Source organism: Trachymyrmex septentrionalis, unplaced genomic scaffold, assembly GCF_001594115.1.
Source record: "Trachymyrmex septentrionalis isolate Tsep2-gDNA-1 unplaced genomic scaffold, Tsep1.0 scaffold20, whole genome shotgun sequence".
Lineage (NCBI taxonomy): Eukaryota > Metazoa > Arthropoda > Insecta > Hymenoptera > Formicidae > Trachymyrmex > Trachymyrmex septentrionalis.
In genome coordinates, this window is record NW_017305180.1 from 6,229,092 (window position 1) to 6,244,740 (window position 15,649).

Below are 15,649 nucleotides of genomic sequence, written 5' to 3' on the forward strand. Positions count from 1 at the left end.
ATCGCGATAAGTTAGGTAATACGAAACGTAATATATTACGTATATTACGACATATATTATATAATCGTCCATACAATTACTAGCTTGCACGGTTGTTAGCTGATTTCGTAAATGGATCGAGATTATAACTTATATATCATAAATGTTTCATGCAGTTTAATCGTTTAGAATTGAAACATAATAAAAAATAGAATTTATGATTGTTTTGTGACGATTTATGATAGTTATTTTTGTTTAACAAAAAATTTTTCTTCCGTTGGAATCTCTATATATATTTGACTGTATCATATAAATTAGAAATAAAGTAACGTTAATAAATAACATTAGGCAAATAACATATTTCATGCGATTCCACAATTAATACAGTTTGCGTAATTAATATCAATTTAACTAATTTCTCGTTTTCGTGCGTCTTTCGCGATATTGAAAACGTATAAAAATTAAGCGTTTGAGGATTTTATGATTGTTTACCGATAATGACAATAAACCAAAAATAAATCGAAGAATTATTTTTCATTCTTATTAATATCTAGCCAACTCGATTGATGTCGTAATCACATCTTACAGAAATTATAATAAAAAGTTTATCTTTTCTACCTATTCTGAATTTGTTTACTTGCATTGGTGATAAATTAACGCTTGCTTGACATTCGATCATTTTTAGTGAACCATGAATATTATATTTCAATTCGATATTTTCCCTTCCAAGTGTACAACTTTGACGAAGTGATAGAGTTCGGTACTTTAAGTTTTAAGGATATACACATAATATGAATGACCTTTCTTAATGTCTCAAAATTTTCACATATATTTAAATTATATTTGTATATAGCTAAATTTTTAGATATTTGAGAAAAATCATAATCTTCATATCATATAAAAGTCTAACGATGGAGAAGTTGCCGGTTTAAATAAACGAATCGTAATCAGTTCTTTGAGTCGTGCACCTGCTTCGATAGTACCGTTAAAATTATCGAATTAATGACTTTTCATGGCTCGACATTTGATGGAAAATTACGAGTAAATCAAACTGGTGGGATCATGTCGCCCCGGTGTTCTGACGGCAAGTAAGACTCACAAAGAGGCATTGTTGCAGTGGCCAGTGCCATTGCATCGTCGGTTGCAGTGCCACTTATCGTGTGTTTTGTATATATTCGACTACATTCGTCGACTCTAAGGTATTTATAGTGCTTATTCTAAAAAAATTATCTTAAAAAATGTTTTAAAAAGTTAAGTCCTGTGATTGCTTTATGGCATCTTAAAATTGTACTTAATATGATCATAAATATTATACAAGAATTGACTTAAATGCTCGCCGAAGTGTTGATTTCACCAACCGACTTGGAAATCTTATCATGGATTTTATAAACAAGGAGTATTGCGAGAAAGACTTTTATTAATAATTAATGCGTTCGCAATTTTATTTAATATCCGCGAGTTTTTTTGCAAGAAAATGATAATCTAATGCTGACAGAGAAAAAAAAGCATTAGGTACCGGTGGAACAATCTAGAAGTACTTTTTATTTATATAAATAATAGCTCATTCTCTCATTTATTCAAACTGTTTTATCTGGATAAATTAATATTAAAAAAAAAACGCATCTAAATTTTATAAAAGTTTATTTTTGTTTCTGAGATTTTTTTTCGGAAAATATAGATAATTATATTCTACGTTCATTTCTCAATTGTTTACGTGATACTATTTTTTATACGCAGTAAATAACTTATTTTTACGCGGTATTTTTTCGTAAATTTTCATTATTTTTATTTTTTATGCAAATACGTGAAATAAATATTTGTATAACATACACATCTTTTCTCTTATCTGTATCTTTTTTGTACTGACAAACTCTTTCCCAATTCTGTAAAAATATCACGTAGAATGTATATTTCACGATAAATCGAAAAACAAATGCCTCTAATAAATATGTAATTGTAAAATGATTATAAAATTCGATACGCCTAAAAATTATGAAACGTTGACTATTTCGAGAGTATATTAAATTAAAATCTTATGATTTTGTGCAATATAATATCGATCATAATTACGAAAAACTTTGTTTGTTACATATTGGAACGATGATAACTATAAATTATTAAAATATTTACAACTCAATTGAATTAATTTAATTTTCACAAATGTTATTTATAATTGATATTCTTTAATTTTTTTCAAATATCATAAAAAACTTTATTTTGACAAAACTGTTGCATTATAGTGAATCATCTTAGCGCAATTGCGAAATTTTTCATCAATTTCTACTGTCATTTTGAAATTTTATCACAATTCGTCTATTGGTGAAAGTGAGGACAAAAGAAAGATAAAGATGACTTGCACATATATAGTAATATCATTTACTGTAAGATTTTTTTATAGCTCAGTGACGTACGTTAATTAATTTTCTGCACATCGTATGTCTTATCATCGCTCTGTAAATTTAGCATTTATTACTTGATTGAAGAACAAATCTGCATGAGTTGAATGTTGACCTAGTCAAGAATAAGCTCAGTTATTCAAGACTCTCTAACGTAGATATCAAGCATGTGATGAATGAATACAACGATGCAGATATAAAGCCTGTGAATTTAGTCCTGCATGTATCATTTTAAAGCTGACTTACGAAATGAAACAGTGAAATAATTTAAGAGAAATTAACGATTAAAGGTGAAGACGAACGTCAGGTCAGTTCTTTAATGTAGTGCTTTTTATCAATACTTTGGGTCCGTTTTTTATTTCTGCATTAAATTGCAGCATTAGAATATTTTCTTACTTTCACGAAATATCTAATATCTAATAATAAATAAAAGATAGTTAATACATGAGGTATGATGATACATACACTTAAAATTGCAAAAACATTAAATGTAGTATTTATTACTTTGTTTATTATATCATATATTATTATATATCATAATTTCAACTATTTCTTTACAAAATTTATTTTATAGTAATAACGTACAATTTAATGTATTTGAAGACATAAATATGTATATTCAAATATATTTGTTGCTTAAGCAACAATTCAAATATGTAAATATTGTTTCTTATTATTATAAATATTCAAATAATACTATAATTAATATATACATATACATGTCTATAATGATCACATAATATCTGAAAATTATTAATAAAGTTATGTTATGCACATTTTTTTATATTTTCTTTAATTATATGCGTTATATGTTAAAATCTAGATCTGTAACGTTGACTCTACAATCTGTAGTCTGCAGTCTGAAGTCTAATGAATTCTATTGAATGAACTAATATGCATATTAAAGGCGTCGTACACCGATTTACTTTGAGTATAAAAGTGAAGTGCAAATATTTTGAATTATAAAGTACATATTTTACTTAATAGTACACGAAAATATATTAAGTACTTCAGGATTTAATCGATTTCTATGTTTATATATAAACATATTTTTATGTTATTTCATGTATGACAGTTTTAATGTGCACCAGTACGTACTAATGTGCGCTGAATCGAATTCACTATAAGCCTTAATCAGTAAAGTTGGCCAATCAGCGTTAATCGTACAAGTTGGCTATTGGTTAGCTTTATCGATAAGACTTAGGACTACCGACTTATTACAGGATCAGCACGACAACTGATTTCAGTAACTGTAACAAGTATAACAACTAACCCGGGTCTTAGAGCCGGTTATTGCAGGCGTCATCACCTTATATTTCCCATTAACAAATGATAATCATGCTATTAAATTATGAAAATAATTTCTGTGTTGTTTAAGCATGTGACTACTGAAAAATTTCCTTGCGGTTTATAAATATAGAATTTAGTAACTTACATCCAGCATTAGCTCTCAGCTCCTCATACATTTTAATTGAATGTTTTTACATATTGGAACTGTTGTAATTAATTGTTTAAGTTAAATTATTTTTGTGTTCTGTAACACAACAAAAAAGACATAATTTTTCGATAAATATTTTTAATTCTAATTCCGCTTTCAGAAATGGCGCTAGAAACATCATGGCTAGATCTATGCTTTGTGGAGAAGATCCTGCGAAAGTCGGAAAACGACGATTCGATTAAAGTGATGAATATAGTTTCGAAACCGGCTACAAGCAAGGGTGACAACTACACTAGTGACATGATTAGAATTACTGCCGAATATTTACATAACTCTAAAATTAAAGAAACCAAATCCATTATTATTAAACTCACTCCTGTAGACGGTGTTCGACAGAAGATCGTAAGTTCATTTAATGTGTACATTGTTTTTAATAAAGGAAGAGAAATTGCTTTAATATATGTAATATTTCTAATATCAAAAGAGAAGAGATAATAGAGAGAGAGAGAGAGAGAGAGAGAGAGAGAGAGAGAGAGAGAGAGAGAGAGAATTGGAAAATTTCATTATTTTGGAGTACACTTCTGTTTAACAGGAAGATTAGGACAATTATTTTTATATAATCAGTGATTTAAATCAATTTTACATAAGCGAAAGTACACTACTTTGTATTTAAGGAAAACATTCTTTATTTGTTTCAAAACAAATCTCGAAACTTTATACGACATAAATTTTATATATAGATCTTTACGTAGGACTTACAAATAATTGCATTTCTGTTAGATAAAAGATTCTACTTATTTATCTTAAATAAATTTGTTACAGGTCACACAAGCAGGTCTCTTTCACACAGAGATGTCGATGATGTCCGATACTTTGGATAAAATGAATAAGTTGTTAGGGCCGAAGCACCGCTTGAGTGCGAAAATTTTATATGTGCAAAATGGAAATCCAATGCTTCTAGTGTTCGAAGATCTTGCATCTCTCAGTTTTCGAATGGCTGATCGCTTATCTGGTCTCGACTTAGATCATTCTCTATTGGCATTTCGCGGACTTGCCAGGTTTCATGCAGCCTCCGTTGTTTTATGCGAAAAGGTAAACCACGTGAATCACAATCAGTTGCAACGTTTCAATGCAATTATTAAGAATTCGGATCAATGGAATGAGAGCAAGGGCCATTGAAAGATGAAATTGACGCATTAATATTAAACATAAAAGACTCTTAATACTAAATATAATTATATAATTACATATGAAATATATTTTCTCGGCCAACCATCCAATCCGAATAAGAATTTCAAATGTTGTAATACAAATATTTTTAATTGGTATACAGTATTTATTTCGAAACAAATTAAATTTAACAGAAACGAACAGCCATAAATAGTGCTAAAAAAAAAATTTTTTTTAAACTTAATTTGGCGTACTCTTTTATACATAAATACACTTTTGTGCAGTGTACTTGCACACGCTCATCTCAACAGATCTAATAAAAATTTGTTTAAAAATATATAAATATGTCCCTTTTTTCGAAAAAATTTTTTCGACATGCATACTAGGCTCTCTTGTTACTTTCTCCAAAAAAGATATGCCTTAAATTCGTGAAGAAAATATAATATGCATTGCTGTGTAGATTTGTTGTGTAGCTTATGGCTCTATACAGTAATCTGAATTTCCTGTTCCTACTACAAACTTAATTATTTAATTTTATAATCAAATGGATAAATACATTAAAACATACTTTAATAACAATATTCTAATACTCAGAACCCGAAGCAAAAAGAGATGTATTCAAAAGGAATGTTTTATAATCAGCACTCGCCAGAAATGAAATCTTTCTTCATTATGGGTGCCAAAACTTTAGCAGATGAGATTGCGAACTGGCCAGAAGCGAAAAAGTAAGATTTGTATTTATGATAATATTTATTACTTTACTTTTTAATTAATGTTTACGATATTCTATGATACATGGCATTAGATAAGTATTTAATATGAAGAGAAAGATTATGTTAAAAAGTAAATTGAAAATATAAATACAAATTGCACTATTTAGTGTAAATATTTATATTACCTTCATATAAATTTTTAAATATAATTTTCCATTTGGTTGGTTTTTATTGCTAGATACTCCGAGAAAGTTTCTAAACTTTCTGATCACATGTACCAAATAGGAATAGATGCACATGTACTCTGTGAAGACGAATTTAATGTTATTAATCATGGTGATTGTCACGTGAATAATATGTTATTCAAATATGACAATAATGGCAAACCTACTGATCAGATTTTTGTAAGTACTATTACGTCATAAAATCATGTATTTCCTCCAAATATGTACTCATTACTTTATTATAATCATGACTTTATACTGGGACTAAAATTAAATAAAAACAAGTTGAAATAAAACCATTCATGAAATTTTTAGTATGAATTTACATGTGATAAAACGAGTCCCAAATAACGTGTTGCACAAGACATTTAAAAGATGCTCATCTTATGCAACATAAATGTTATTTGGGGTGTTGTTGAAACAGCGAATTTACTTTGAAAATATATCTTTTATTTTGAGACAAATATAAATTTTAATATAAATTAACGTAGCTCATTATCAGTTACTTTATTCCATTTATCTATATTTCTGAATTTTTATTGTAATTTTCATAGTTAAATGCAATGATATAAATTTGCATAACAATAAATTAAATGAATTAGATACTGTTTCGAAAGACACTATTACATGTTAGCACAATTCAACTATCTGCAATTTTAGCTACAGCAATCAAAACAATTCGATGGTGACGGTATGAGAAACTTGAAAATAGAATGTGTTTTAAATAAATGCATTTATTGTATGTATTTAATTTAATCGTGCATTTTCGTCTGCTGATGTTATCCATATAAACTGTCAACGTTGTCAACGCACACACACACACACACACACACACACAACTTCCCAGATATTATATAATGTCTGACTATCCCTTCCTCCTCCTCCCTCTTTCTGTGCGAGCGCGCGCGCGCGCGCGCGTGTGTGTGTGTGTGTGTGTGTGTATGATGCACAGATTTTATTTTCAATACAATTGGTTTAAAAAATTCATGGAACAAAAATATTTATTTAATATTGCAGGTAGACTTTCAAATGTGTATCTATGCATCGGCGGCACTCGATCTTATCTATTTACTCAATTCAAGTATTTCCTTCGATGTTATTGAACATAAGACAGATATTTTATTAAACGAATATCTTCACACGTTATCAACGACTATGAAACAATTGAATTGCAAGACGCAGCCGCCCACTATGAAAGAACTGAAGGCTTCCATAAAACGAAAAGCTAGCTATGGAATGTTGATATGTTTCACCATTTTACCGTTTATGCTGATCAGTAAAGCTGAGGCAAAAGATTTGGATGAAGTACTGGGCAGTAGTACTTTTATGCATCCAGGTTTAAAGAGTGAGAGTTTGAAAGAAATATTGATAAAAAGACTGCCACTGTATGACGAGTGGGGTTTGCTGGATCTTTAATATATATTTTAATGATAGAACAGAAAATAGAAAAAATACAGTCTAGGAATCAAGGATATTAGATATAAATATAACAAACATATTAAAATTAATAACAATAAACGAAGAATGTTAACGTTTTAAAAAAAGGTTTTTCTTTAAACTAATAAACATAAAATTGTATATGCTGATACTTTTGGTTCAAAAAATTAAAAAATATATATATATATAAATATTTTTTTAAGATGATTTCGCTTTTGACTCGTTAAAATTTCAAGATAAATCGTGATTTTTTAAAATATTCTATAGGGATTCTATAGGGGATATAAGGATATCTTAAATGATATCAATCAGTTTATAGGATGAAACAGAAATATATAATAATAATCAAATACAATTAATCTGTAGGAATGAAATATTTGATAAATATTTTACAAAACTTTACATTTTCAAATAACAGTACGATTGGCGCGTGGCTTTAATATCTGTTTCTGTCCGAATTGTTTACGTGCTGTCATTTAAATTCAAATTCTTGTTCCGGCAGATCAGGGTCACTCCGAATATCTTCAGTATTTTTTTAGAACGCAATCGCGATAAGTGTTAGGTTTTACGATTTTAAATCAGTTAACGTGCAAACTAATAATTGTGTGAACGATTGTGTAATATACGATGTTTCGTATTACCTAACACTTATCACGATAAAAAAAAAAATACTGAACGCAACACGCTGACAGTACGTAAACAATTCGGACAGAAACAAATATCAAAGCCACGTGCCAATCGTACTGTTCTCATACTGATATCATTTAAGATATCCTTATTATACGTAATAAATATTAGGTTTTACGATAGTTATTTTTGATTAATAGAAAATTTTTGTCCGTTGGAATTTCTATATATATTTAACTGTATCATATTAATTAGAAATAAAGTAACGTTAATAAATAACATTACACAAATAACACAATGCCGTTCCGCAATTAATGCAGTTTACGTAATTAATAACAATTTAACTAATTTCTCGTTTTCGTGCGTCTTTCGCGATATTGAAAACGTATAAAAATTAAGCGTTTGAGGATTTTATGATTGTTTACCGATAATGACAATAAACCAAAAATAAATCGAAGAATTATTTTTCATTCTTATTAATATCTAGCCAACTCGATTGATGTCGTAATCACATCTTACAGAAATTATAATTAAAAATTTATCTTTTCTACCTATTCTAAATTTGTTTAGTTGCACTGGTGATAAACTAACGCTTGCTTGACATTCGATCATTTTTACATGTAAATATTATATTTCAAACAATATTTTTCCTTCCATGTGTACAACTTTGACGAAGTGAGGGAGTTCGGTACTTTAAGTTTTAAGAATATACACATAATAAGAATGATCTTTCTTAATATGTCAAGAATTTTACATATATCTAAATCATATTAGTGTATAGCTAAATTTTTAGATTTTTGAGAAATATCATAATCTTAATTATGTAAAAATCTAATGACGGAGTAGTTGACATACTCTAGTCATCGATTTAAAGTGAAACACAATTGATTCTTAGCGTCGCACGTCTGCCTCGAGAGTGCCAGAACCGAGAGTCTGCTCCGGATTCTGGACCCCGGATTCTGGGCAGTGATGCCAAATATGCTCCGCACTCGCGCATGCGTGCAGTCTAAAGCGCCAATAGAGTATCTAATCCGTTCGTGAAACTGGCGTCCTTAGTCGCCCCAAGGAGAAATAAAATTATAAATATATAGAAATTAGACATACCTCTTATTGTGAGGTACCACTCTATCAACTCTAATCACTCTATCAATTGCTACATTAACATTATTTACATTATCTATATGAGAAACTGATTTGACATACCATAGTAAATTATATCGACAACATTTAAGCGAAATATTAATTTTATAAATATAAATTTTACACCAAGTTTTATTGTCATTCTCTGCCAACCAACTTTTAAAGATATTTTCGTCTAATCAAGATCTAAATTTTCGGATACATATTCTTTGGGCCTTTTTCCTGACTCCATTGCGATTCATTTTCTGACCTAAAATACTTTACCTCATTTCTATTTTCCTTTTAGGATTCCTCGCACCTCCTGTTATCCGGTTTAGCGCACAGACTTCGTGTCCACACGGCACCATATCGTTACTTTAACCTAATGGGTACAGCACTGAGCGCTAAGCTGAAAACAATGCGTATGCGCGAGTGTGGGGTATGTCTGGCATTAGTGTGCCCTAGAAGGATTAGCGCCCGGCACTTGTGCTGTGGCGAGCGAGCGAGGAGCATAAGTGAGGAACGCAGGCTGCCGAAGTTCCAGGATAGCAAGCCGAAGGCCGGAGAGGACTATCAGGGTGAGATGAGCGTCACGCAATTGTAAGGTCGCCAATTTCCGTGTCCGGAAGGCGCGTGCAATTATCGTTGTCAGGTCTTGTATGTGAAACGCACGCTAAGTTGCTATACGTCAGGTTTTTCGCGGTAGTTGTGTTTAAGCACGCCGCCTCTCGCGACGACTCGTTACGAGATATACACTGGGCAACAAAATTAATGCAACACCTGTTCACTCTGCAAAAATAGGCAAATTTCAAGATACAATAACTTTGTCAAAAATTGTCGTAAAAATATCACATAGAATGTATACATTTCATGATAAATCGAAAAACAAATACCTCTAAATGTGTAATTGTAAAATGATTATAAAATTCGATACGCTTAAAAACTATGAAACGTTGACTATTTCGAGAGTATATTAAATTAAAATCTTATGATTTTGTGCAATAATATCGATCATCATAATTACGAAAAACTTTGTTTGTTATTGGAACGATAATAACTATAAATTATTAAAATATTTATCTCAAAATTGAATTAATTTAATTTGTGACAAATATTATTTATAATTGATATTGTTCAATTTTTTGGAATAACATAAAAAATTTTATTCTGACAAAATTGTTGCATTATAGTGAATCATTTTAGCGCAATTGCGAAAATTTTCATCAATTCATACTATCATTTTGAAATTTTATCACAATTTGTCTATTGATGAAGGTGAGGATAAAAGTAAAGATGACTTGCACGTATATAATAATATCGGTTACTGTTCGATTTTTTTTATAGTTCAGTGACGTACGTTAATTAATTTTCTGCACATCGTACGTCTTACCATCGCTCTGTAGATTTAGCATTTATTGCTTGATTGAAGAACAAATCTGCATGAGTTGAATATTTGTAATGACTCTATACAATGAGTCTATAGTCGGAAGTCTAGTGGCGAATTCGATTGGAAGAACTAGTGCGCACTAGTGCATATTAAAGGCGTTATATACTGATTTAATTTGAGTATATAAATGAAATGCAAATATTTCGAATAATAAAATACATATTGTACTTAATAGTACAATAAAATGTATTGAGTATTTCAGGATTTAATCGATTTCTATGTTTATATATAATATAAACATATTTTTATGTTATTTTATGTAAGACAGTTTTAATGTGCACCAGTGCGTACTCAGTGCGCCCAATCGAATTCGCTATAAGTCTTAAGTCAGTGAAGTTAGCCAATCAGCGTCAATCGTACAAGTTGGCTATTGGTCAGCTTCGCCGATAAGATTTAGACTATCGACTTATTACAGGATCAGCATGACAACTAATTCCAGTAACTGTAACAAGTATAATAACTAACCCGACACTTTGACCCGGTTATTGCAGGCGTCATCACCTTATATTTTTTATTAACAAATAACAATGATAATCATGCTATTAAATTATAAAAATAATTTCTGTGTTGTTTAAGCATGTGACTACTGAAAAATTTCCTTGCGGTTTATAAATATAGAATTTAGTAACTTACATCCAGCATTAGCTCTCAGCTCCTCATACATTTTAATTGAATGTTTTTACATATTGGAACTGTTGTAATTAATTGTTTAAGTTAAATTGTTTTTGTGTTGTGTAACATAGTGAAAAGGACATAATTTTATGATAAATATCTCTAATTCCAATTTCACTTTCAGAAATGACGCTAGAAACATCATGGCTAGATGCATGCTTTGTGGAGAAGATCCTGCGAAAGTCGGAAAACGACGATTCGATTAAAGTGATGAATATAGTTTCGAAACCGGCTATACGGAAGGGTGATAACTACACTAGCGACATAATTAGGATTATTGCCGAATATTCACGCAACTCTAAGATTAAAGAGAAAAAATCCATTATTGTCAAACTCTGTCCTGTAGACGGTGTTCGACAGAGAATCGTAAGTTAATTTAATATGTACAATGTTTTTAATAGAGGAGGAGAAGTTGTTTTAATATGTACAATGTTTCTATTATCAAAAGAGAGGGGATGATATCCTGATAGCACAGATATCGTTTGAATGATTCTGTACTTATACTATTATCATACGTATCGTTACACACACATACCGACGTTCGTATCACAATCTGTGTAGTTTATTGTTTGTCGTTTATTTTTAAGCTCATACTCAGAATTACATAAACTAACTTTAATTTTTGTACCAATTAACTAATAATGTCCTGTATAATACCTCAACGTGTTATCCACGTATGTACCAGTAACTAAAATACGCGAGATATTGGAACTTATCTTAGTATGTACTATACTATAGTACGTCGCAATACGTATTTCGAACGTATTTCTGAGAATGGGCAACTTTTCCGATATCCCATGGAACCTGCTCAGACCTGTTCAGGGAATTAACATGTGCTGTTAAAGTAGAGAGAGAAAGAGAGAGAGAGAGAGAGAGAGAGAGAGAGAGAGAGAGAGAGAGCGAATTGGCAAATTTTATTATTTTGGAGTACATTTCTGTTCAACAGGAAGATTAGGACAATTATTTTTAGATAAGTGATCTAAATCAACTTTACATAAGCGAAAGTACACTACTTTGTATTTAAGGAAAACATTCTTTATTTTTGTTTCAAAACAAATCTCGAAACTTTATACTACATAAAATGTATATATAGATCTTTACACAGATCTTTATATTACAAATAATTGTACTCCTGTTAGATAAAAGATTCTACTTATTTATCTTAAATAAATTTGTCACAGGTAACACAAGCAGGTCTCTTTCACACAGAGATGTCGATGTTGTCCGATACTTTGGATAAAATGAATAAGTTGTTAGGGCCGAAGTACCGCTTGAGCCCGAAGATTCTCTATGGGCAAATTGAAAATCCAACGCTTCTAGTGATCGAAGATCTCGCATCTCTTGGTTTTCGAATGGCTGATCGTTTATCTGGTCTCGACTTAGATCATTCTCTATTGGCATTTCGGGTACTTGCCAGGTTTCATGCAGCCTCCGTTGTCTTATGCGAAAAGGTAAATCATCACTTGTAATTCAGTTGCAACGTTTCAATGCAATTATTAAAAATTCGGATCAATGAAATACGTGCAAGAGCCATGAAAGATGAAATTTACACATTAATATTAAACATAAAAGACTCTTAATATTAAATATAATTATATATGAAATATATAATATTTTCCCGGGCAACCAATCCGAAAAAGAATTTAAAATTTTGTAATACGAATGTTTTTAATTATTATACAGTATTAATTTTGAAACAAATTAAATTTGACAGAAACGAACAGCCATAAATGGTGCTAGAAAAAAAAATTTTTTTAAACTTAATTTGGCGTATTCTTTTATAAATACACTTTTGCGCAGTGTACTTGCACACGCTCATCTCAACAGACCTAATAAAAATTTGTTTAAAAGTATATAAATACGTCCCTTGAAAAATTTTTTCGACATGCGTACTAGGCTCTCTTGTTACATTCTCCAAAAAAGATATGCCTTAAATTCGTGAAGAAAATATGTATTGCTGTGTAGATTTCTTGTGTAGCTTATGGCTCTATACAGTAATCTGAATTTCCTGTTCCTACTATATACAAACTTAATTATTTAATTTTATAATCAAATGGATAAATACATTAAAACATACTTTAATAACAATATTCTAATACTCAGAACCCGAAGCAAAAAGAGATGTATTCAAAAGGAATGTTTTATAATCAGCACTCGCCAGAAATGAAATCTTTCTTCATTATGGGTGCCAAAACTTTAGCAGATGAGATTGCGAACTGGCCAGAAGCGAAAAAGTAAGATTTGTATTTATGAAAATATTTATTACTTTACTTTTTAAATAATGTTTACGATATTCTCTCTATGATATATGGCATTAGATAAGTATTTAATATGAAGAGAAAAATCATATTAAAATTGCATTGTTTAGTGCAAATATTTATATTGCCTTTATACAAGTTTTATAAATATAATTTTACATTTGGTTGGTTTTTATTGCTAGATACTCGGAAAAAGTTTCTAAACTTTCCGATCACATGTATCAAATAGGAATAGATGCATATATACTCTGTGAAGACGAATTTAATGTTATTATTCATGGTGATTGTCACGTGAATAATATATTATTCAAATATGACAATAATGGCAAACCTACTGATCAGATTTTTGTAAGTACTATTACGTCATAAAATCATGTATTTCCTCCAAATATGTACTCATTACTTTATTATAATCATGACTTTATATTGGGACTAAAATTAAATAAAAACTAAGTTTAAATAAAACCATTCATGAAACTTTTAATATGAATTTACATGTGATAAGACGAGTCCGAAATAACGTGTTGCATAAAATACCACATTTAGACACAAGACATTTAAAAGGTGTTCATCTTATGCAACATAAATGTTATTTGGGATGTTGTTGAAATAGCAAATTTACTTTGAAAATATATCTTTTATATTAAGACAAATATAAATTTTATTATAAACACAAATTAACGTAGCTCATTGTCAGTTACTTTATTCCAATTATTTACATTCTGAATTTTTATTGTAATTTTCATAGTTACATGCAATGATATAAATTTGCATAACAATAAATTAATTGAATAGATACTGTTTCGAAAGACACTATTACGGTACATGTTGGCAGAATTTAATTATCTGCAATTTTAGCTACAACAATCAAAACAAATAGACGGTGAGAAACTTGAAAATGGAATGTGTTTTGAAGAAATACATTATATTCGGTTTAATCGTGCAAACATTCGTCTGCCGAAGTTATCCATATAAGCTATCAACGTTATCATCGCGACTTCCTGAATATGATGTTTTACTTCCTTCTCCTCACCCTTCTCTCATTGTGCGCACGTGTGTGTGTGTCACAGATTTTACCTCTAATATAATTGACTTAAAAAATTTATGGATTGAAAATATTTATTTAATATTGCAGGTAGACTTTCAATTGTGTACCTATGCATCGGCGGCACTCGATCTTATCTATTTACTCAATTCAAGTATTTCCTTCGATGTTATTGAACATAAGACAGATATTTTATTAAACGAATATCTTCACACGTTATCAACGACTATGAAACAATTGAATTGCAAGACGCAGCCGCCCACTATGAAAGAACTGAAGGCTTCCATAAAACGAAAAGCTAGCTTTGGAATGCTGGTATCTTTCATCATTTTACCGCTTTTATTGTGCTGTAAGTCTGAGGCAAAAGATTTCAATGAAATACTGGGCGGTACTACTTTTATGCATTCAGGTTTAAAGAGTGAGAGTTTGAAAAAAATATTGATAAAAAGACTGCCATTGTACGACGAGTGGGGTTTGCTGGATATCTAATGTATACTTTAGTGATAGAACATTAAAATAGAAAAAATATAGAAGTCTAGAAAATAAGGATATTAGAAGTAAATATAACGAATACATTAAAATTAATAACAATAGATGAAGGATGTTGACGTTTGAAAAAAGGGGTTTTTTTTAAACTAATGTACGTGGAATTATATATTATGATATTTTTGGTCCGAAAAATTAAAAAATATTTTTTTAAAGTAATTTTATTTTTGACTCGTTAAAGTTTTAAAATAAATCATGATTTTTTAAAATATTCTATCGACATAATTCAATATTCATATCAGAGATGTATATACATATACATAGATACATTTTGTTTTGTTAATACTGCTTAATTCAACATACGAGGAGCAAACTTTCAAAATGTATTTTCACTTTCAAAATTTCACTTTCAAAATTTCACTTATTCAGTTAAAGATGCCATAGTGTTCAATGTTTAGGACTTAAATTTTGGACAATGTTTAGGACTTAAATGTTTAGGACAATGTTTGAGACTTAAATTTTTAGCTATTCTGCGATGTTCTGAAAGATTTCTACACCATCAATTTATGTGATACAAAAGATCTTGACATTTGAAATACATTATGTCCTTTAACTAGAGATAAACAATATATATTTCT

General features: G+C 29.8%; 1 protein-coding gene across 2 annotated transcripts; it reads left to right on the top strand.

Moving 5' to 3' along the window:
- Positions 1-1,099: 1,099 nt before the first annotated feature.
- LOC108747813 lies at positions 1,100-15,141 on the top strand. 2 transcript variants are annotated; one of them, XM_018485621.1, is made up of 11 exons: positions 1,100-1,178; positions 3,974-4,215; positions 4,636-4,905; positions 5,578-5,708; positions 5,935-6,100; positions 6,938-7,265; positions 11,347-11,588; positions 12,404-12,673; positions 13,326-13,456; positions 13,663-13,828; positions 14,616-15,141. In XM_018485621.1, exons 2-11 carry the CDS (start codon positions 3,976-3,978, stop codon positions 15,012-15,014), a joined length of 2,343 nt encoding a protein of 780 aa, XP_018341123.1. In that variant the 5' UTR covers positions 1,100-1,178; positions 3,974-3,975; the 3' UTR covers positions 15,015-15,141. The 2 variants fall into 2 exon arrangements, with proteins under 2 accessions (XP_018341123.1, XP_018341125.1); XM_018485623.1 differs by lacking the exon at positions 1,100-1,178 and adding an exon at positions 2,517-2,682.
- Positions 15,142-15,649: the final 508 nt, after the last annotated feature.